The sequence below is a fragment of the Falco punctatus genome, assembly GCF_963210335.1.
Source record: "Falco punctatus genome assembly, chromosome: 4".
Classification (NCBI taxonomy): Eukaryota; Metazoa; Chordata; class Aves; order Falconiformes; family Falconidae; genus Falco; species Falco punctatus.
Genome location: NC_137583.1, coordinates 35,775,970 through 35,799,284, shown reverse-complemented (window position 1 = coordinate 35,799,284; position 23,315 = coordinate 35,775,970). Strand labels below are relative to the sequence as shown.

Genomic DNA, 23,315 nt, shown 5'->3' with positions numbered 1-23,315 from the left:
CACAAACTTATTCCTTTAATTAAATAAACTTTTACTACCTATTTCCCAAGTCATTTTGTCTGAGACCAGTTCCATCTACAATACCATTTTTGTTTCTCTGCAGTCTGTATTAAAAATACAGTTAAAATGTTAGTAGTACCTCTCTCTGCCTTCTCCAAAGACTTGGAAACCAAAGACCCTAAGAACTCGACCAAGTATGGTTTTACCTCAGACCCCCTTCCCCTCCCATCCTCCATAGCGCTGCTGTTTAGTCACGATGTTTCTACCACAAGGAAAAATAAGTCTTCAAAATCACCAAAGTTATGCTTTTCCTAAAATCAACTTTTTGAGGCCAAACCTCAATCCTCATTCCTCAAAATGCCCCTTTTCATACTGTGCTTCAACAGGCAGACACACCATCCTAAGTCTTAGAAATGTGTGTAATTTTATAAGCTATAAAAAACTACTATGTCCATGGAAAGGCAAAGAAAGCGAGAAGGATGAAGGGAATCTGCTCACAAGTGACATCAATCAAGCGAGCACGTGGAAGGAACAGGAGAGCCGCTGAGAAAGCCAGCTCAGCTTGCGTGGGGATACACATATTCAGTCAGCACAGTAGCATTGGGAAAAATCTCAAGAAGCTTTACTTCAACCAGTGGAAGTTCCAGGCAAGACACAATGATCTAAAGGAAAATTTTCACTGGCCCCAACCAATTTACCAGGCCACTGCCCACAGTGTACCAGGCTACCACAAGTACCACTCTCTTGCAGGATAAGTCTGAATATATTTTTTAAATCTACATTTCAAGTAAGCAATATGAAGCCAGCTTGCAGCTAAAACCCCAACAAACTCACTTTACCTGATTGCAGAGAGCTTGGCCCAAGCCTGTTCTAGCTGCAGAACTAATGTATATGACAGGCTGCTTAGCATATAGCACGTTAAATCCTTCTATTGTATAATCTTCATAGCGTGTGTGAATAACAAGTCGACAGATTTTTAGGAGACCTTCACGATCATCTTCATGGTAATATGCTGATCCATTTTCGTATCTGCAAGAAAAGCCAAGTAGATATAACTAACAAAACCAATAGCCAGCTTCGTGACTAAAATAACGCTGACCAGCAAAATAGCTCACAAGACGACAAAGAAGATAGAAGAAAAAACCCCTCTTTTCCCAGGATAAAGTAGAGGAAACTGATGAGACAGGCTGAGATTAACAATGAGGGAAGCCTAGTATATATTTTTATTTAGACTCAGAGATAAAGTAAAAAAGAAGAAAAATCTGGGTTCCTAAGGACTGCCTTTATAGAGCGCAAAACCTTGCTTACAAGGAGTGGAGCAGGGGAGGAAACACACAAAAGGCCTCATCTGGTTTTAATATGGATGATGTAAATTCTAGACTGTTAATTTGAAAGAGAATGCAACCTGACATGCTTTAAGATAAGTTAGTAAAATTCGAATGAGACACATGAAGTCAGGTAAATGGCCAGAAACTTGCAAACTTTATTATTAAATCACAGATCAAGATATTTTGTAATACCCAAATTTATTGATGTCATTTGTATGTTAGAGAGTTTGAAAGTAAGACCACAATTTAGTACAATCTATTCAGAACACTGCAAGACAGCATTCCAGGTGTTTTAAAATACATGAGTTACGTAAGTACCTTTTTCCCCAGGAATACTGTAATGATTTTATGGCTATTTTGCCTTCAGTCTGATTTCTTAGGCATGTTTCCTTGGGGCTCGTGTGTCTGCTCCTCCCCCACCTTTTTAAACCTTTCTATGAAACTCAGATCAGCACATTAACATTTACAGTCAAGAAATGGGAGCAAAGTAACCAAAGAGATAAGGTATGAGTGTTCCACACTGAGGGCAATCCCTCAGCTGTCTTTAACTACAGAAAAGGAAACAGCAACGGTGAAAGCAGCAGGTATGTCAATTTATTAAGCAACTTGCAAGCTAGATTTTTCTTTTAGCATTTTTGTACAACATGTAAGTCAGTGGTATTGCACAATTTAAGAGCGGCATCTACCAACAAATTTACACAAACGCCCTGAAACATCTTGGGTTATCACAGACTCATGCACAAATACTGCTGAGTATTCCAGAGTTAAACTCCAGAATGACCCACATGCAAATGTTTACTTCACCTTTACACAACAGTTCTGTGATCTAACATGGGCAAAGGGAAATTCCTTTAGTGTTGCTCATAGCCACATAAAATGTCAACAAGTATGAAGCAGTTCACAGCACGGTACTTGTTCAGTGCTTTTGCCTATAGGTCACAAAACTTTGGGGACCACAGTACAATAGATACCCAGCATTAACCACAAAAATCACAATGTTATTGAATATTTGATTCAAACCAGAAACACTTATTTTTGTTAGCCATGCCATTTGGAAACATAACTGACATGCTCCTTCTATATGCATACATTTGTCAAAATAGCTGGATTACCTGCAACTTCTCAAATTTCATCATTGCACAAGGTTTCAACATCTTTAAGTCAAAGACATAAAGATAACCATTGAATGTATCAAATAATTGTGATGGAAGTGAGCCCATCAACATAAGAAAAATCCTTTGGAATTCTAACAACTAAATTTGGGTTAACTTCAGTTATATTTTTACCATTTCATCTTGCACTGTGCTTAAATAGACAAATCTCCTCAGTAGCACGTGCAAGATTTACTGAAAGATACAGTATGATGAGAGGGAGAAACTGATGGGTTGTGGGGTTTTTTGGTGGTGGTTTAGTTTGGGGTGGGTCTTTTGCGCTTCAGGAAGAAAAAAGGATTTTCTAATCAGTGAATCCCCCTCCAACACCAAACACAGCTGATTTCCATTCTTCTTCTCTCATGGAACAGTTTAAGACCTCTATGCTACATGATGAAACAGGCATTTACAGAAGATTTCACTGTACTGTAAGTTTCAGTAGTGTCACCTACCATACCTGGAAAAATAAACTAGATCCAGAAAGAGCAAAGGAAAAGTTAACTGAAAGTATCTTTTAAAAATATGAAGTACCCTAGGGCTCAGCAACAGCATATGCCTCAAGAATTCAGTCAAATGTTTGACTAACTGTACGTCTGCTACTGTACTTTGGCCCTTAGCTCCACCATATAGCCCCCATAAAAGGATTTTTATGGCAACCATGTTCCTAACAAATTCCTGCCATTCAACAAGCAGTCTTTTTTTTTTTTTTTTTTTTTTATGTGATATGTTTCAGGCCTTTCAAATAATATTTGTAAGTCTGTGGCACAGTGGTTTCTTTTGTTGATATCTTTAGTCCAGTCACACATATTTTTAAGCAATTATTACTACCTAGTCATACATAAGTTATTCACAGTTACTCACCTGAAAAGCCGGCAGAGCCAAAGAGTAGTATCAGAAAGTATCCTTGTTGTAAGTTTTCTCAGTCTTTCCCTGTCCAGCACTGATATATAGGCAGCCAAACTATGTCCCAGTAGAGCCATGTGACCCTGTTCACCAACGTTTTGAAGTCTGCAAGCCAGAACAGAGTAACTGCCAACTAAATACAAGTCATGAATATTACTGTAATTTTAGGCTTGTGTGTTGTTACTGTAGAGTGGCAGAATTTGCTGACAAGCAACCTGAAATATTTAGGCGAAGTACAGCATACCACAGCCACCTTCCTGCCATTGTGTATTACATACTGAAACACCAGTGCAGACAAAACCACTTTCACTTGGGAGCCAATCAGCCAGCATGAGTTGGAACTAAGCACCTTATCTGCATTGGGACTTTAAAGTGTATTAAACACGTACCTTTCTCTCCTCACGCAGAGAAAGGTCAGTAGACTTATTAATATTTTTAGAGGCACAGCTTTCATTAGTTGGGGGTTTTTAGCTTGCATTTATTTGTATTATTTATTTTTTATCCCCAAAGTGTTTTTCAAATGTTACTGTTCAATAATCTTCTGCAGATTAGTTAGCATTATTTCCATTTTACAGAAAAATGGAAACAAATATTTTTCTTTTTTTCTTTAAAATCTACCACGACAGATGGTAAAAAAAAATTATCGGTATTCAAAGTTTTAGAAGACTTTCAGACTTAAAACAACTTTCAGAAAGTAGAAAAAAAAACCAGCTCTGTCACATCAGGAACAGTTCCCCTGTATAATTCAATTTAGTAATTAGTAATGAAATTTTTATAATTTTAAGAAAGTGAAGCCTCATGCATTATTCTGGTTCACTATATAGTGTAAGTTGCCTTTAAAAAGTTACATGGTTGCACAGTATCTTTACACTTTAAAACACGTAAATGTCCAAGTTCAATAATAATCAGACTATAACAAAATCAGGTATCCTCCACATACAATAATTCACATTGGCTTTACCGGTAGGCCTGTGAAGTTTCCTCTTCCTCTTCTCCATGCATTAGGTTCTGAACTAACTGAAGTATGCTCACCATATCCTGGCCACTGGCATACCGGGGAGGGGAAAACAAAAATCCCATTAAAAAACCCCAAAAACACAAAAGAAAAAGTTAAGCACCAGCATCTAATGAAGAGACCATTTGGAATATCACACAAGAAGACATGAAGACAATACCGCACTTTTACAGAATGCTGAATATAGCAGCAAAAATCATTTCTTACTCTCAAAAAAACAGATCATGAAGATGAGGTTGCTGAATCAATTAATTCAAAACCCTACTTAATTGTAACAGGACACTTCAGTGAGTACGAACTCAGACTCAGAAAAACAAATCACTGAAATCTGAAAATTTGGACTGAAAAATTTGACTTGATAACATTTAATTGCTTATTGCTACACAGCAAAGTAAGGTAACAGCTAAGGATCCAAATTTCTCTTCATGAGATCCAGTTTCAGCTCACAAACTCAGTGCACCTGTTAAACAATTACCTACAAATACTAGTTTCTGGCAAACAAAAGCCTTGTAGACTTCTGATATGATGCACTTTAACATGGTAAAATTGGAAAAGACACACTTCAACTTGCAAAATTCCAACTAAAGCTTACACTCTGACAGCTGAAATTGCTTTTTATTCCTAGAAAAGCTAATTCAGTGTCTCCACTCAAAAACAAGTTTTGTTTATGTACACAGAAGACTTAGTTTGCAACACTTTCTGAAGTGCTAGCTTGGGCTCCTGCTGGATGGTCTTCCAAAGAGACTACAACCAATTTAAATCTTACACTTTCAGATACAATGACCTTACTTGACTTATGCACAAGAGCTCTGGGGTTTGTTTTGTTTTGTTTTTTAAGACAACTGTGCTGAAAAGGTGGGGGGTTTTGTTTTGCTTTTGTTTTGTGTATTTTTGGGAGCAGGCAAGGGGGTGTTTAAGGTTTTCTACCTTATCAGTCTCAGGTGGGTTTTTTTTAACCTGGGTGTTTTAATGAATCTTTATTCTGTAGCACAAGCTTATCTATGTTTACTTTAAGTCTCAATCACAGCTGTAGACACCAATATTTCATTAGATTCCAATAGTTCAAAGTTTCAGTCACAAAGGACAAACAGTTGTTTTTAATTTTTCCTACGTGAGTATGGAAAAAGTTGGCGTGATGACAATATTTTTTTCTCCCATGTGAGTATGGAAAAAGTTAATATAATGCCCGGCCTAGTAAATGTTCACATTTGCATTAATATAGAAGTTGCTTGGAAAACAAATGTGTTACATATATTTTACAGATCCTGAAAAGTAAAGAGTATTACTTAAAAATTGTTGTTGCCTACCTGCCTTGGAGTGGTCCAGGAATATCCTTCCGTGCATACTTCTTTTCATTTTCTTCCTCCACTTTTCTACGTTAAAGACACAAGAATAAACTATGTATTTAGTTTGTGGTTTATAACATCAAATATGTAGTTGACATTGACTTGCAGAAATACAAACTGATGTGTTTGTGATCTATTTCACTGACAAGAGTTTCACAAATAAATCAGATGAAACCAACATAATAGTTTAACTCAGGCTTTGAATTAACGAGTTCCTAAGTTCTGGAGTTTTAGTTCTTTAAAAGAAACATGTCAAACTTACAGAAGAGCCTCATATACATCGGAATTAAAAGTTACTTGCACAGCAGTAAGAAAAAAACTAACTAACTAACATATCTGAAAAAACAGACTCACTGGACTTGCTCTGAAGATTACAGAACATGTATTAAAAATGCACATTTATTTTAACAGTCCCATCATTTGAAAAACAATGGTGAATTATATAGGTGTAAGCTTCAGAATGACAATATGACCTTAAACTACTACAATGTTTATTTAATATTAATTAATTATCCACCATTAATAATCCTCCCCTTAGCACAAACAGCTATTGGTTTTGCAGTTGTCATCCCTTGCACATACCTTTGATTGTCTTCTAGCATCTTCATTGCTTCGTTCAGATTCTTTCCCATTTCTGCTAGAGTAGGGTCGACCATCTTTCAGGGAAAAAAGTAACAACTTTTAAGAGACCAAACCCCACTTATCTCACTGCTGTCCCCACAACATCCTCAATACAAATTCATGCATCATCCAGATTCTTGTAATTCATCTGCGTGTACTCATTTAAAAACAACAGTATGTTGACTATCCTGAACTCAAAATGTACAAAATGAGAACACACTAACCTAAAATAACTCAAAAGAAAACTCAATTATGATGCAGATTTTATTATGGATAGATCAAAATTTTTTCTCCACAAGGAAAGCCAGAACTTTCTCCAATGAATAATCAAAGGCCATCAGAAGGAAGAAGGATTTGAAAAATACAGGGTGTTCAAGTGCTCGTCATGCTTTAGCTAAAAAATTAAGTATGTGCCACTTTAGTCCAACTGAATGATTGTCTTTTTCATAACCATTCTACACCAGCAATAAAATTTCATAAAACTTCAACTATTCCCTTAAACGTAAAAAATTCACATGCAGTCCAACCCAAAATGAAGAAAAAAACAACCACCAAACAAAAACATAAAACCCAGATACAAAAAACCCCCCAAACAAAATAAAAAACCCGCTAAGGGACACCCTAATATTTCTATAGAGTATGGAAAACAGATCGATACCCCAAATACAATGACGAGTCTTTCTGATCTTTCAAATCTCATTATTCAGAAAGAATCCTTTTACTTCACTTGAGAATTTGTGTTTCCACACCAAGAACTCCACTACCACGTTCTCACCATGTATAGACTCTCATTTAAAAAAAAAACCAAACTCCCCAGCCCCTCTGCCTAACAGTAACGGGAATAAAAAACCAAACACCAACCAATACCACCAAACCAGAGCGATCAGTGAGTGTTTAAGTACAACACTATTCTTTCAAGAAGCTTACTTTCTAGAAAAGAAGTTTTTTGGGAAGCTAAACACTGAAAAATTTGACCAAGATAGGGTTTAGGTCACTGAGTTATGATGCAAATTTGAGGGGAATTTGCATAAACTGACAGCTGGGTGTTCTTTTTTAATTTATTTTAGATTGCCAATTCAACTAAAAGGTATTCAAACATGTTCAAGTCATAATTCCTAGAAGGGGTTAAAAAAGCCAACATTTCTTACCTAGGCAACACAAGCAGATATTTAAGACTGCTGTAGCAAAGGCACAAATAAAACAGCAGCCTTCCCTGCCACTTTCAGGTTTCCCTGTCAAACTTTTAAAACAGAAGTTTTCAAAACAGATGAGAAAACACCTAATCCAAATAGTCTTGTAAATATTTTTTTTCCTATTTCTGGTACCTTTAAACCAATTTTTAACTTTAACTTACTGGAGAGATGTCCTTTAACTAGACAAAAAGAGTAACACTGACCTGGCAGAGCAGGCAACTTAAGCCAGACTGACGCACAGCAAAGCTTACCCTCCAGCAGCGACAGCCCTCTAGCTGCACAACGCGGGTCAAAAATCCTGATTTCACTGCTGAAACCAGGTAACAACAGATACTTGTTACAGAGCCTGTCAGGATGGAAGAACTTTAAAAATCATTCAACTTACTTCCCCTGAACCAGTGACAAGTTCAAAGACAAGTAAGTAGCATTTTTTTTTAAGATCTCCTTTTGCTTTGAAGAAGTCTTTTATGAACTTTAATCCAAGAAGCCTGGCAGATGCTTGTGACACTGACAAGAGATCTGGACAGGAACATTTATACATTTAAGGATTAGATGCCATCTAGAAGCTTCCAGAGAATGTGAAATATATCATCTGGCAGAGTCTGATTTACCTGTAGCTATCGATATTAAATTATATTTGATAAATTAATACACCCCAGTATGAAGGTAGAAGGTAACACCACTGATAAGACCCGTCACATTCGACGGCAAAAAGCCTAAAGATACTCAGGTGACCCTATTACAGAGTCCCTTCTTGCCTCCTCTGCTTCCCAAGTGTACTGCAAACATAGCCTCCGTAAATTCAACATCAACCCTTTTTTTCAAGGGATTGCCCCACATACCAAAGCCTCTAGTAGTTAACTCAAACTGCTGCAAAGACTGGAGGGTGGGGATGCTGGCTGTTTAAAAACCAAAACATGTTTAATATTTAAACTTACACTATCCACGCTGCAGGGATGTAATAGCTTGTCTACTACAGTATTTGGGAAGACAGTATTGCTAAAGGCCTGCACATGCTTTCCACCACTGCCGGTGGAAATGCACGCAACTGTTGCACACCTGCAGCACTGGCAATATGTTTGTTAATGCAGATGCAGACACAAAACCAAATTTAATCACAGCATGTAGTGGGATTAATTTACATGAGGATTTTACACAATTTTCATCAGAGAACTGTTCAAAGACTATTTTTACCAAAAAATCTAGAGATTTAACTCATATTATAGCAAGTGGTAGGTGGCTGAAATAATCAGTAGCCAGGCACGGTCACAATGGATCAAACCAAGACTGATAGCTCTCTGTAGTCTGTTGCTTTAGAAGTGGCCAGTAACAAAAGTTTGGGGGAAGAACAAAAGAACAGTGCAAGTATTCAGCAATACTTTCGCCACAAGAACTCACAACATTCAGCAATAAATGGTTTTTTACACTTCTGGCTTCTACAACACCCATGGGCTACGAGGGTCACAACTTTATTAAGCACTGAGTGAAAAAGCAATACAAATACAAGAAGTTCAAGACCTCATTACAGAGATTAAAAAAAACAACTCACACACTGCAAGCACTTGATACTCATAATATATATATAGCTAGAATAAAAATCTAAATATGGCAATATTTCCATATATTTTCAGTGGTTTGCAGAGTCATACCACATCAAAGAAACTCTGAAAAGAAAACTTACTTAAAAAACAAAAGTTTTGCTCCTGAGAGCCTTAAGGGAATAATTGACTAGAGACAATTTATTGATTGTGACTATCTCACATACTTTAATTCAGGTTACCATAAAACGTGATCAGTGGCTGGAAGGCAGTTATTTGCTTGAACCTTCCTCAGCATCACCTGCAAATATTCGAACAGATCTGTTGTAGATGAAGACAGAAGATGCAGAGGCATTACAAAATGGGGTCTGAGCTGCTTTTGTTTGTTACTAACACAAAATTCACCTGCTGGAATTACATAAGATGTTAAAACCTGCACACGCTTACCTTGTGACTCATCCCATCTCACTTACTAGGAATTGCAGATGCATGAAACCCTTCTGCCAATAAGCTGGCAGAATAAATACATAAAATACAGTTTTAAGTGTCCTAAGAAGTTACATTAAGCTCCATAAAATGCTATGAAATCCAGAAAGTCTCTGAATTCTGATGTGGGCTTAATTGGAAAATTAATCTCTTGTGCTTTTTTCTACTTGCTAAGTGAATATACAGCAGCTTATTTTCTCCTTCAAATTATGGGAAGCAATAAAATCCCAAAACCTTTTACCGTTGCATACTGAGTTTCATATATGCTTCCTCCTCTGCTCACAGTAGCAGGGGCACGGTGGTGGGAAGCAGGCTACCTACTTATTTTAAGCAGCAAGAAAAACGGGTGTGGCAAAGTCGCAGCAAGAAACCATTCATTTAACAAAGGCTGCTGAACACACTTTAATAACATGCCATAATAAAGTAGTATGTTGCTTTAGTTTTCTCTGTAAATGAGATCAAGTGCATATAAAATCCAATCAGTAACAAACCGAGTACTTTTTTCATGTTCTTTAACCGTTTTTAGGACTCGTGGACGAGTTCTTGAATTAACTACCTCCTGAACCACAGGACAACACACTTTTTGAGCTGGTTAAAACAGCTACATTAAATACTACATTAACTGCATTACTGCATTAAGTTTCTGTGCTCAGTCCTTTCCCTGGTATTACAAGATCTGACTCTGATCACAGTTAGATGATCCTTTTGACCAGATGAGTTACAAGACATGCAATGTCCTTTCAAGCTCTAAGGAGGACCAGACATGGCTTCTTCCTTCAAGGTGTCCATTCAGCATCCTAACACCCTCCTGCCTCCTTCAGCCCTTCAAGGACCCTGACACTCACTACCTTGCTGTGACTTTTATCATTTATCACCTTCAAAATGTATCAATCCAATTCACTAAGGTTAACTTGCAATAGGTTACTTCCCTATTTTGTAACTAATCCATTACTATTTTTAAGCACTTTGAACTGTAAAACCGTTTCTGGTTTTATAGGCACAATGTCACACCTTGCAGTCACCTGGCAACTGGGGAAGTTGTGATAAGACTGAAGGCTAATTACAAATTCAAAAAGGAGAATGTTGCTTCTTATACCAATGTTTTACAATCTTGATTTTGCATTTCTGTAGACTGTACTCCTAATGTAAGAAAGGGATGTTTTTTCAACAGTCCACATAAACTATTCTGTGTGCCAGGAAACTCCCAAGTTCATTACATATTTCATGATAAGTACACCTCGTTTTCCCACTACATTATTGTATTTGCCCACAGGGAAACCCTACCATCAAAACCTGTTTTCAATGTAAATTAATCTCAAACAATATCAGTATTCTTCAGCCAAAACAACAGTGTGTTTATTCTTCAGGGTAAGAAAAGTTTTAGCTAACAAGAAAGCAGCCACTTCATGACTGTTAGGCTTGAATGAAAATGGCACTGTATCACCACAAAGCTTCTGCTTATAGATATTTGCTCTTTTATCACTTCCCTGACTTGCAGCAGGATTTGCATGCAGATCTGCTGTCACGGGTTTTCTGTTAACTACCACAACATCCTGGTAACGTTATGCAGTAACAAAAGACAAAAGTCACAAGAGGAAAAAACCAAAACAGTTTTTCACATTTAGGAAAAAGACTGCTGTAGAGACAGCAAAAAGTTTCAAGGAAAGATTTTGCCCTGTTTTACCATTGAGGAAGTCACCTAAGTTGAAACTTAAAATGTTAAAATCCTTCAGAAGATTGGTCACTTTATCAACATAAATGTTTGCGTTTGTGATAGATTGATTAGCCAAACTTCTGAAATTTAACACAGGCTTCCAGAACAACTTAAAATTGCAGTTCACCCAAAAAAAAGTTTCTGGATTTCAAATACAATTCATTTAATTATACCACTTATGACACACATTATTAATACATTTTAAAAAACCCAAACAATTGTCTGATAAAAGAAAGTTAACGTGCAAAAATCAAACTATGAGATTGTCGGTGTATTCTCCTGTGTGTCAGATTCTACTACAGTTTTCCTCACAATCCTATCGTGCAATATTTTCAATTCTCAGGGAGTTTCTCATCTGCTAAAAAAATATTTTTCCATTCACAAAAACCTTGTAGTTATCCAGCATCACCAAGCATTACAACCAATTGAGTGATTCTACCAAAATGCTTTCTTCATTACGAAAAATACAAAATTTTGTCAAATTTTAATAAAAGCTAAAAAGTACTTATTAATGGCATCCCAATAAGCTACATGTATAAATGCATGAGGATGAGAGAATCCATGGTTCAAATAAGAGTCCCAGATGTATTATGATAACGCTTAAAATAAGCAGACACACATTCTCTGAATATAAACATATCCCAACTTGGATGAATTTCAAATTTATTTAGGAAGAAGACTTCTTATATATCATGCTGATGACTAGATAAAAGTGCAGACTGTACAGATCTACAACAACCTTAACCAAAGATTATTTCAGGAGGGCATTAACTGCTAAACGGCTAGAATACAATAACTGTATCATGGCATGTTATTACAGAGAGGACTACAGGTTTTATCATACACGGGGAAAAGCGCCATGATAAACAAGAGAGAAGGTAAAGCAAACAATAGCTCTTCATACACACCCATTTGCAAGTACTGAAAACTCAGACATGCAAGTTTTTGCAGGGCCCTCATCATCATAGACTGTTCCATACATCAAGAATACAAGTAACCAAAATATGGACTTTTATCCTGCTAGGATGTTTAGGTATTTAATTCTTAGACAGTGTTTTTATTGCTTCTTATGATGACCTATTCAAACAAAGTTTATGGCAATTTTGTTGGTACTACGGAACAAACACTTGCCTTGTACTAACCTGTCTTCTTTAAATAACTGCATATTGTACCATTATTCTGCCAGAGTCCAGTTGATAGAGACCATATTCCAAACTAGCATATTCAATTAAGTTTTATCTAAGTAATTAAAAAATTTTGGAACAAGCAGCAGTCACTGTAACTTTTGTCAGCACTAGTGAAGAACTAGAGCATTTAAAGGCTACCAAATGCTCTTTTAACACTGTATTTTTCAAGTGGATTGTAACATCTCAAACCATTTTGCTACCAACCCATTAACTGCATCAGGAAGACACTTCCTGAACTTCCTATTAGTTTTACTAGAGCACATCCCATTCAAACTTCTCTAGACAATTCCAAAGTTGACATAAAACTGAACATGTTGCGTACAGTAAATGATGCAAAGGCGAAGAATGCATTGATATCTCTTAAGCACATAAAGCATAAATTATTTCAAGCGTATACTGTCCTCAAAGACATACAACAGTGGCAATAAGCTATAGTAGGAGCAGCCACTCCATCCCAACTCCCCGGACAGCTCTGAAACACCGCAGGTGCCACGACAGCCAGCAGAAGCGTGGCAGGTCCCACATCACCGGATTCTGACTGACTCACAGTGACAAAGGCAAAATAAGTTTTGTGGGTCACCTGCAGTATTACAGAATCAATATTTGCCTTGTACAGTACGTTGGACAGAGGAGCGCAGACACAGGGCAGCAAACACCTCCACGGTAAAAAGGAACAGTAAAACGGCGTTTTCTCTACTACCCTGCTGAAGGCTAACATTCCCAGGAAATAAGCTCCATCTTCCTTTTTAAGATAACAAATAAAAACCCAGTTCCTAAAGCTTTTCCTGACCTAAAGTTATTCGGACCTTCCATAATGTGGGACGCTGCCAGAGCCGGCGCTGACCCCGGCGGCGAAGGCCAGGCGCGGTGGCCGGGGAGCGGGGGCACGCCCGTGGGCTCCGCGGGTGGTCCACGGCTTCCCGAGACGAAGTTGGCTCGGGCCGTGCGGCACAGCCCCCCTCGGCAGAGACGGGCCGGGAGGCACCACACCGAGCCCCGGACCCTCCCCGGGGCGCGGCCCCACCGCCCCGGCCCCGCCGCGCCCGCTCAGGCCCGCTCGCCCCTCAGGGCCCGCCGCGCCTCGGCACCCCTCCGCCCGCAGGTGCACCCGCCCCACCACGCCGCCCCCTCCCCGCCAGCTAGCCCCGGCGCGCACCGCAGACCTTCTCCAGAGAGGCGTCCATAGCCCGCGGGGTCCCCGGTGCGCGCCGCCGCCCCGCCGGGCACTTCCGCCTCAGCCGCGGCCGGCTCCACGCTGGCAGCGCTGACGAGGCCGCGGCGGGAGGGGCGGGAACGCGCTCACCTAGGGAACGGCGGCAGGCCCGCACCACCGCGGCGGACGGGCAGGGAGGATGCGGGGCTGCGGCAGGCCGCGGCAGCAGGGGCTGGGGGGAGCGCAGCCCGCTCTCTCTGCCCGGCACGCCGCCCGCTGCCGCTTCCCCCCCACCCCGCTCGGGCTGGTGGAACAGTCCCGGAGCACGACCGGGGAGGTGACAGGTACTGGCGCATGCGCAGTGAGGCGGAGCAGCGAGGCGAGAGCTGCGCGGGGCGCTGTGGGTTGGAGTCCTTGCGGCGCTGGGCCGCGGCAGGACGGTACCGCGGGAGGGGTCGGCATGGCTCCAGCCTTCACAAGCCTCTCGGCTGCCACCCCGGTGTCGCCAGCTCGGTCTACAGGGGCTTGTTACGGTGGCACCAAAACCGTGCCTCCGCCTCCGGGTCCCGCAGGGGGACGCTGCACAGCCCCGAAGAACGGGCCTCGTCCAGGCTCAGGGGGAGCCCGGGGACACCGGGCCGCCCTGCCCCGCCTCCAGGGCTTTATTTTTGTTCTTTCAAGCTGGAGCTGTTTTTCGGTATGCATTCCTCTGCCTTGTAGCACTATTTGTATTATTTGTAATATATATTTGTAATATATATTAACAGCACAACCTGCAGATACCACCGATGTCCAGGGCAGCCCGCAGGATGGGGCGCAGCGTGTCCCCCAAGCACAGGGCACCTCGCTCTACTTTGCTATTAAAACATAATTAAATCTACAAGCCATCCACGCCTGTTTATAGTTATTCCTGGAAGATTTCGTGATCGTTTCAAAGGCATTTATCCCGGTTACTATTAGGACCCAGAGCAAACTCCCGCCTCCTGCCCGGAGACAGTTCCCGAAGCCATGGCTGAGCCCGCTGCCCGGCCGGGGTGAGGCTCCCGGTGCTCCACCGTGGGCTCCTTGTCTTCCGTGCCCAGGGGCTCCCTGCAGGACACAGGCCTCCCCAGCTGTAAGCTCACCGCATGGAGCTCAAATCTGCTTTGTAGCAATGGTTCTGTGTATACAAAGCTGTGTACACAAGTCTCTTAAGTAAACTACACATCCCTTACGGCTTTCTTCTCAAATGGTCTCAATAGCAGAGGGCAAAGTGGGGGAACCGTGGGGGCTGCTGCTGCTCAGCAGGCGTGTGCCAGCCCTGTGCAGCGAGGTAACAAACCAGGCTGCAAAACAGCAAAATGGAAAAGACAGACCCTAACCTACTCATGCAAGCAAGCAACAAGGAGGTAATGAAGACGGCTGTAAGCAAACAGTGCCTAGACTTCACTTGTCCCTTTACTGCTGCAGCAGCACCGCACGGTGCCTCCGTGGTGCAGCTCAGCCCAACGCCCGGCAGGCGCAGCGCCCGCCGCTTCCCAGCGAACGCACAGCCACTCGCAAAACCAGCCCACCAGCCGGAGAGCGGGTGCCCAGCGTCCACCCGCAGGCCCAGCGGAGACCGGCGCGGCCAGGCCGTGGCGTGCCGGCCTTCCCGGGCAGGGGCAGGCCCGGCGGGGGGGGGGAGCACCGAGGGGCGCGGGGGCGGCGGCGATGGCGGGGCCGGGGCGGCGGCGGGCGGGCCCACGGGGAAGCGGCGGCGGCGGCAGGCGGAAGCGGCGGCGGGCGATGGCCGGGGCGCTGCTGCGCGGCGGGGTGCGCCGCTTCCCCTGGCTCTGCAACGTGCTGCTCTACGGCGGGCTCTTCGCGGCGGGCGACGCGGCCCAGCAGCTGTGGCGGCGGCGGGGGCAGCCGCCCGACTGGGCGCAGACGCGGCGCGTAGCGCTGGTGGCCCTCGCCTTCCACGGCAACTTCAGCTACGTCTGGCTGCGGGCGCTGGAGCGGGCGCTGCCCGGGCGCCGCCCGCCCGCCGTCCTCGGCAAGGTGCTCTGCGACCAGCTGCTCGGCGCCCCCGTCGCCGTCCTCGCCTTCTACACAGGTGAGTGCGGCCGGCAGCCCCGGTGAGGGCTGCTCGCCTGCAATGGACGGTGTTGGCAGGGTACGGGCGCCCGCGGCAGCGCCGGTGCGGGGCTCGGTGCGTGCCGGGGGGGCGGGCACAGGGCCCGGGCAGCACGGCGCACGGCCTCTGTGCCGTCGGGCAGCGCGGGGCCGAGCGGGGTCCTGCCGTGGGCCCGGGGCTGCTGCTCGGTGACAGAATTCAGCGCGCCTCGCAGGGGCCGTACCGCGCACCTCTGCTGGGATCGCCCCCTCGGCGCTCAGCACCAGCTGTCTCATTCCCAAAACACAATTAACTGTAAATCTCAGGAGATGCTATAGCTCAGCAAATAAACTGTGCTGCAAAGACAGCATACTACTAATGTATGGTCTCCAAAGCTAGGAAGATGAGACTTTAGAGAAGATGAGTATCTATTTCAAAAATAAACATGATGGAGTCAGAAGAGTAGGTGAGACGGGTGTAAAACAAGGCGCTCACTTCATTTAAACTTCATGTGGAAGAGGAACAGGACAGGTGCTCTCTTCCCTGGCATTGGGAGTTCTGTGTTTTATGACATCGACAGGGAAATCATTCCATTTGTGACTGAAGATAAATGAAGCGAAGGAAGAAGTCGCACCCCAGCTACTCTCAAAGTCCTGTCTGCCTGTGTCAGGGTGTCAGCAGAGAATTGCCCAAGGTCCGGAAGGATTTTAAGGGCCACAAAAGGGATGGTAAAAATCCTTACACTGGGTAGCAGCATGATGGATTCAACAAAATAATGCATTCATTGAGAGAGGCTCACAACCGCGTGACATGAAAATATCTAGAAAGATACGTGAGTTAGACTAAGGAACTTTGGGCCTCTGCTTATGCGCGAATGCATAGCTTTTGATTTTAGATCAATTTGTGAAAAACATGTTGTCTAATACCTTTGCTTGAGATTGGTCACATCTTCCAGCTAAGGTGGGTCATCTTTGAGGAGCTGCTACATGTCTTAGAAAGATGTGGCCTTAATTTGACATCTGAATATTCTCATCACATGAAACACTGTTTAAAGGGTTTATTAATTTGAACCCTTTAAATATTTCATGCGATGAGAATTCATTCATTTAATTTCCAGTTTGCATGTGTCTGATATGTAATTTCAAGTCATACTGCTTTTCTCTTAATCTTGGGTGTAATGATGGGAGCCTGTTTTGAGGCTGTGTTTTCCTGGAATCAAGAGGAATTTGGATCAGCTAGAATTTATTTAAAATTTTGTAAAGCTGTATGTGGAGGGTTAAACAAGTAGTTTTGGAAACTGTTCTGCTTGTCAATTCTAGAATTTGGATTTGATGTAGTTATTTGTGAAGGTAAAAATATCACATATTGATTATGGCCAAAATAATAATAATAAAAAAAAAAAATTGGGTGCCCTTGTCCACTGACTTCAGTGATCTGTAAACACCTAAACTCCTTCAAGGATCTGAGCCACTTCTGACAATTCAACAATGCACAAGAATGCTTTATTCTCTGTATCACAGGGGTGTAAAAGGTACTTCCATCATATCTGTTCCGCTGCTGTACCACCGGTGAATTATGTGGCAGTGGAACAGATATGATGCACCACCTGTACTGTATATTCCAGCTGACTTATGATGTCAGTGCTAGAGCCAAGTCAATAGATCAGGAAATTCGATGCAGCACTATTAGGTAGCCAAAATGTTTTTTTTCCTTTGTAATGGGATCAGCTTTTCTTTCAAAGTTATTATAGTTTGAGAAGAGTTTGGGATAGCATTGGAAAAAGTGAACATTTCATTTTTGCATTTTTTCTGATTGTTGTAAATATTTTGCCATTAGGTATGAGCATCCTTCAGAGGAAAGAGGACATCTTTTCAGACTGTAAAAAGAAATTTTGGAATACATATAAGGTGAGGCAAGCAATTAATTTATCTCCCAGCTAAGCATAAAAATACTATTATTGGATAGAATACTAGAAATATTCCTTCCTCCAACAGACTTTCTCTCACTCAATTATTTGATTATGTGTAGGAGGCTTTACGTACCAGCAGTGATGTGAAGTCAGGGTAGTCTGGATCAGGCACTACTGCCAGATGGGTGAAATGATGCTATTTTAAAAATGTACAATGTTTATATATATAACATCAGTTGCACCCAGCTCTGTTTGAATGAGAGCCCTACAATACAACACTGATACAGACTGTACTACCTTTTCTCTTAAGAAGTACCAACAGTAATGCTGTTGACAACACTTAAATGAACACCTGTTAAAATTATTAGTTACAGAGACATCTTTTTTTGGAATCGTTTTCAGCCTATACCTTTTGGTGACAGTCTTCTCACTTTCAGAAACACAATCCCTTGTCTTAAGATGACTTTGGTATAAATAGCTAGGTTTGGTTTGCGTTTCTGCATACACAGGAGAAAATTATCCATGTTACCTCAGAGCTGAGCAAATTAAGAATTTTAAAGATATCTTAGGTGCAAGAATGATAGAATAGCAGAGAAAATACAAGAGAAAGAGAAGCTGTGTTGCAATGTGAATTTCTCTTCACACTGTGGAACTATATAGGTAGGATAGAAAAGGATTATTTTTATTCCTATGGAGGATGATTCTAAAAACAGTGCCTACTATATCCTATCAAAACATAAGGTTTCTATTGACCTTATGTTCTATGAGTAAGTTATCCACTGATTTTTCCAGAAAAGCCTTACATGTATGAGTAACTAGAAGGAACGTTGCAAATAAATGCAATGAGTGTGAAATAAGTAGTGTTCAGTGGTATTTCTCATTCATAGCTGAAAAGAATGTTCACATATTTAAACATTTGTCCATCCATCTGGTAAATGTGCTTATGTGTCTGATGTCAGGTGACTATGAAGACCTAACCAAGCTTAGAGTTTTGTATTTAAAAAGAGTTAGAATAATGTGTTTGAGAAACTTGAAGCAGAGAGGCTCATGAAGACGGTTAGAAGTTTAACATTGCAACTTCTAAATTACGCAGCTTAATTTACAATTTAACAGCTTTTATTAACTTTACTTAAATATGGTTTGGTCTTTGCTAAGTGTGGTAAGAAAAGAATGAATCTTTGTGATTGAATCTGTAAGAATAACACACGGTTCCTTTTCATTTCAGACAGGACTGATGTACTGGCCTTTTGTGCAGGTGAGTTTTTAGGGTAACTCAGTGAGCCTTTCTTTCTCCGAAAACCTGGTCCGATGCATTCATAGTATATCTAACCCAGTGAGAAGTCAGTGGAGTCATTGGGTGTGTAGGTGTAAGACCTAACAATGCCTGGAGCACTAACTGAGCTCTTTCTCCTTCCAACACAGCTGTCAAACTTCATTTTGGTCCCTGTTTACCTGCGAACAGCTTACACTGGGCTCTGTGGCTTTGTCTGGGCTACCTTCATTTGCTTTTCCCAACAGAGTGGAGATGGCACAGCAAAGTCAGCATTTATGTGTCTCCAAAGAGAGAAGGTCAATGCAGATGAAGAATCATCAGAGGAATAAGAACTTTAGTTCTGAAAACATTCTAAATTGTTAAACTGAGTTTATGGAAGTCAGTAAACCGCACTGCAGCCTCATTGCTTTATTTAAAATAGGCATCTCAACATTTGTTGGTTAGTATAAGCAGCGGAACAGTTTGTCTTTGTGCCTGTTTATTTTTCATAAAAGAGGCCAGTTGTATATTGGCATTTAATTATTTTCATGCTGCCAGCCCATCTCTTCTGGGAAGAACTGACTTACAGGGCAATGTAAGCATTTACACATCATGTCAGACCGCCTCACTGGGGAGAAATATTAACTGTAATTTCATTTTCAAGCAACTTGGAATTGCTAGAAAAAGGGGAATAGAACATTAAATTATCAGTTGTTGGATTTGAGTTGTTATCAGTGCAAGATTGCTTTTGCAGAGCAAGATCTAATGGATTTCTTATCTGAAAAGTAGCATTGAATCTGTTTTATTCCAAGCAAATGGAAATACTGTGTTTTGTAGGACCACTTTTCTATAGGGGCAAACTTGCTTTATTCTACATGAAAATCTATATAGCAAATTAATTATTTCATAGAATGTACAAACCTGAAATATATTTGTAGATCTTTTATCTTTACTGGGAGAATAAAGATGACTAACTTTAGTCAGAGTTCCTTGGGATGGATGCTGCATATTGACACTTGAGGGTAGCATCAGTCATAAGCAGCTTCTGCCTGATGGAATCAGGCTAAACACTGCAGTGAGCTCTTGTTATATGTGTCAGTGACTTCTTGCTTTGGCCCTCGAGGGTCAAAGTACTGAAGAGTACATGGGAGTCTTGACACCTTGAGCCTTTTCTGCTGTTTCATTATGTTGAAGATATAATTTCAGATTTTGAAGAAGAGCATAGGAAAAAAGGTAATGTGAATGCCAGAACCCATCTCAAAACAATCCAGCTATATATAGGGAACTTCCATTTCTTCTGCAAATGGCTTTTAAACATTCCTATTCATAAAAGACACTGGGTAGCTACACATAGGGAACTAGGAGGAGGTGAAAAGTAATTGTAGATGTGCTTTGTCAGCTGAGGAACAGGTGTGCTCATCAGTATTTTTTAAATATGCATATGTAACTTGGAACAGGAACTGCAAATTTTTGTGGTTGCAGTAAGTTGAAATCAGTAAACGAGCCCTTCATTTATTAGAATGGGATTTTATGCCGGGAAGTTACTAAATTGTAAGCTTGAAACAATACCTGATTTAACCCATCTTGATGATGATTGTAAAGAGAAGACTCAACCCTCTTTGTTACAACAATAATAAAACACTTTGAGGAATGTCTGAATTCATCAGTCTTGTCTCAACAGTAAACCAAAGCCTGCGGCATAGGCTGTAAGTATACATTCCTTTGGCCAGCAGCTGTACGACTTAATATATTGCTTGCCATTATTTGTCACTGTGGGAGTCCAGTACTGCTTAGCTCAGACAGGGAAGGGGATCATGCAAGCATTGCCCAATCTATTCCACTCCAGGTAAAATCAACTTGTTTAGCATAACCCCGTGTTAGAGTGATGCAAGGTACCCATATAGCTTTGACCACAGGACTGCAGCAGATGGGAGGAGGGTAGATGGCAGCGGGAGCTGCTTCTACAGTCTGTTTTGCTAGCAGACAGGTGGAGGAGGTAGCTTCTCTCTGAGGATAGACAAGTCACTGCAATTCCACCTTCAGTTGTACAGGCTGACCTGGAAGAGGACACCTGCCTGTGATCTGAAGGTGGAATTAATTTTAATTGACTTTTGACATCTGTAGTATGGACACCTGACACTTGGCTAATCAGTTTAAGCTCTGTTTGTAGTTAGTGGAGGAAAATAGGCCGTTTAGACATCTGTTTCAGGGTATGGTGAATTGTGCGCTCTAAGTGTCTATTTCTTTGCATGGATAACAGAGAGTCTCAGATGACTGGGCTGCTATGTAGATAGTTTCATTGTAGACGCTTCTATATGGTGAACTGAATTTCCCTGCTTGGTGTCTATCTTACATGTCCTTATGGGAGCAATTTAGTGGGTGTTGCTGTATGAATCCCACAGTGTGAATGGGGCAGTCCTGATGCTGGACATCCCAGTAGGAGTAGAAATCCACAGAGGAACTAACTACATTTTACCTGTCTATTTAAAAAACAAAAGGTGAGTGAATAGAAGTTTCAGACAGCTATAGCTGTTAAATTGTTATTGTGCATATAAGTCCTCAGGATAAAGAAGCAATTTCAGTAGTGTTTTTTCTGTTGATATTTTTAGGATCAGAATAGTGTTTTAAAGGCTGTTCTATTTCCTGAGACTTAAAAGTTTCAGATAAGGTGTGCTAATTAAGTATTTGACTTTTTTTACGGATGCTATTTATTTTTATTTCTGCTTGTGCCTTAAGTGTTTAATGATTAATAGAATTCACTTGGAGAAGGGAACTGGAAAATAATGACATTACAAGGGGAGTGAAATAGTGAAATGGCATTGGTTTGCTGTAAGCAGTATGCGATGTTTCGCTGCAACTGAGTGCAAAAAATATTTCTGCATGGGTATAGTTGGCAAAACTTAATCTCCAGATGAATCAAGAATTTAAAACTATTCTGGTGATCTGTATAATGCTGATGCTTTTCTTCAGCAGGAGTCTTTAATGAATGGAAGATCTATCTTTTATTTTCAACGGCTTAAAAGCTTATACAAGCTGTGCTTTATTGCTGTACGCTTTTGTGCTGCTAGCTTTTTGCTTGGGAATTTGAACTAAATCCTGCTTTGTCTTCAAGTTTCTCTGACTGTGGGCTTCAGGGTTTCTCTCTGTATTTCTATTACTTGAAGTACAGTTCTTTCATGTAGTGGAAGCCTGTAGCTCTTATATTTCAGTAAACTTTACATTCTGTATAATCCTTTCACTTCCTCTGTTTCTCATGTCAAGGTACTTGACTGTTAAGTAACCCAAGTCCCTTTTCTAATAAAAAAATAGTTTGTTCTTCTGAACACTGATTGGTCTTACAAACATTTCAGATCCACGTAATGCAAAAAAATGAAGCTGCGTTGGAACAAATTCTCAGTATGCATAAATTAATGCACCTTCTAAAGATTTTCTGCCTCTGTCAGTTTAGTCTGAGGACCTAATCCCTTAGTTGTTAAAGACTTTATTATTTCTTGACAATTTTGGGGCTTAGAAGATTATTTTCATGGGATAACAGAATGGTTGAGGTTGGAAATGACATCTGGATGTCCAGCCCAGGTCATCTAATCCATCTCTATTTTGAGACATATAAACTTGCTTCTTCTAGTAATTCAGTAATTTCTTTTAAAAAAAGAAAAGATGGGTGAGACTTCAGTCGTAAGGGCTTTAAGACTATTTCAAGGAATTGCACTGATCTTATTGCCAGCTGAACATGCAGATTTCCATAGCCAGAAAGATGAACAGAATTATACATGTTACATAGATGCTCAGGAAGGAGGGAACGTACCGCCAGTAGCTACTAGGCACGCATTCAGGTGACATTTTCATGTCATGGGTCCTCTCTAAGAGCAAATGGGATGAGAAGACATTTTTACCAGGTGCAATTCCAGCTTTGTGTTATTCTGAATAGCTGTGGAGATGTAGAGTCGGAATTTGATAGAATGAGAATTTCAAAATGTGTCTTTCTGCTGCAAATCTTTTATGCAAATGCACCTCCTGTGCTTACTAGTATGCGAAATACTTCCTTCTAGGCTTGGAAAATTCACCAGAAGGCATCTGTCTTTCACACTAGAAACAGCCATCCAGTAACACAGCATAAAATAACCAGTTTCAGTCTGCACTGAAGGTGAAACTGCCTGTAGTTTGTTACTGTATCTGATACATCAAGTTCTCTGAGATCTGTGCAGCCTTAGCCTTCTGATTCTCTATTATAAGCGCCAATGCTTTCTGCTCATGCTGCTGCCTCTACTGTTAGTGCCAATCCAGTAAGATGTGCAAGAAATACTTGGATTTGACTAAAATAATGAATTTCAAGTTGACTGAAAAATGTCTGTGTTTTTGCAAAGGCTTAATAAATATTAAATGCTCTTCTTTGGCTCTGTCTGTTTTTAAGTAGTGTGTGTATAAACAAAGCCAGGTCTTAT

The 23,315-nt window shown here is 41.1% G+C and overlaps 2 protein-coding genes across 2 annotated transcripts in view; one reads left to right on the top strand and one right to left on the bottom strand.

The window, feature by feature from the left end:
• Positions 1-13,919, bottom strand: part of PDXDC1 (pyridoxal dependent decarboxylase domain containing 1) — a 32,040-nt gene extending 18,121 nt beyond the window's left edge. Inside the window, exons 1-6 of the mRNA XM_080383437.1 lie at positions 13,646-13,919; positions 6,326-6,399; positions 5,705-5,770; positions 4,344-4,427; positions 3,341-3,487; positions 840-1,029 (exon numbers count right to left, since the gene is read on the bottom strand). Of these exons, the coding sequence (XP_080239563.1) occupies positions 840-1,029; positions 3,341-3,487; positions 4,344-4,427; positions 5,705-5,770; positions 6,326-6,399; positions 13,646-13,666 (582 nt within the window). The 5' untranslated portion in view covers positions 13,667-13,919. The remainder of the gene's footprint in view (positions 1-839; positions 1,030-3,340; positions 3,488-4,343; positions 4,428-5,704; positions 5,771-6,325; positions 6,400-13,645) is intronic.
• Positions 13,920-14,424: 505 nt separating this feature from the next.
• Positions 14,425-23,266, top strand: MPV17L (MPV17 mitochondrial inner membrane protein like). The gene is made up of 4 exons (XM_080383471.1): positions 14,425-15,712; positions 17,549-17,619; positions 18,847-18,876; positions 19,044-23,266. The coding sequence occupies exons 1-4, from the start codon at positions 15,328-15,330 to the stop codon at positions 19,221-19,223; spliced, it is 666 nt and encodes a 221-aa protein (XP_080239597.1). The 5' UTR covers positions 14,425-15,327; the 3' UTR covers positions 19,224-23,266.
• The last annotated feature ends 49 nt before the right edge of the window (positions 23,267-23,315 follow it).

Excerpts from the sequence above, each read along its gene's own strand:
- MPV17L (XM_080383471.1), top strand. The coding sequence starts at position 15,328 with ATGGCGGGGCCGGGGCGGCGGCGGGCGGGCCCACGGGGAAGCGGCGGC. Across the intron at positions 15,713-17,548 it reads CGTCCTCGCCTTCTACACAG|GTATGAGCATCCTTCAGAGG; the intron begins GTGAGTGCGGCC and ends TTTTGCCATTAG. Across the intron at positions 17,620-18,846 it reads AATTTTGGAATACATATAAG|ACAGGACTGATGTACTGGCC; the intron begins GTGAGGCAAGCA and ends TTTTCATTTCAG.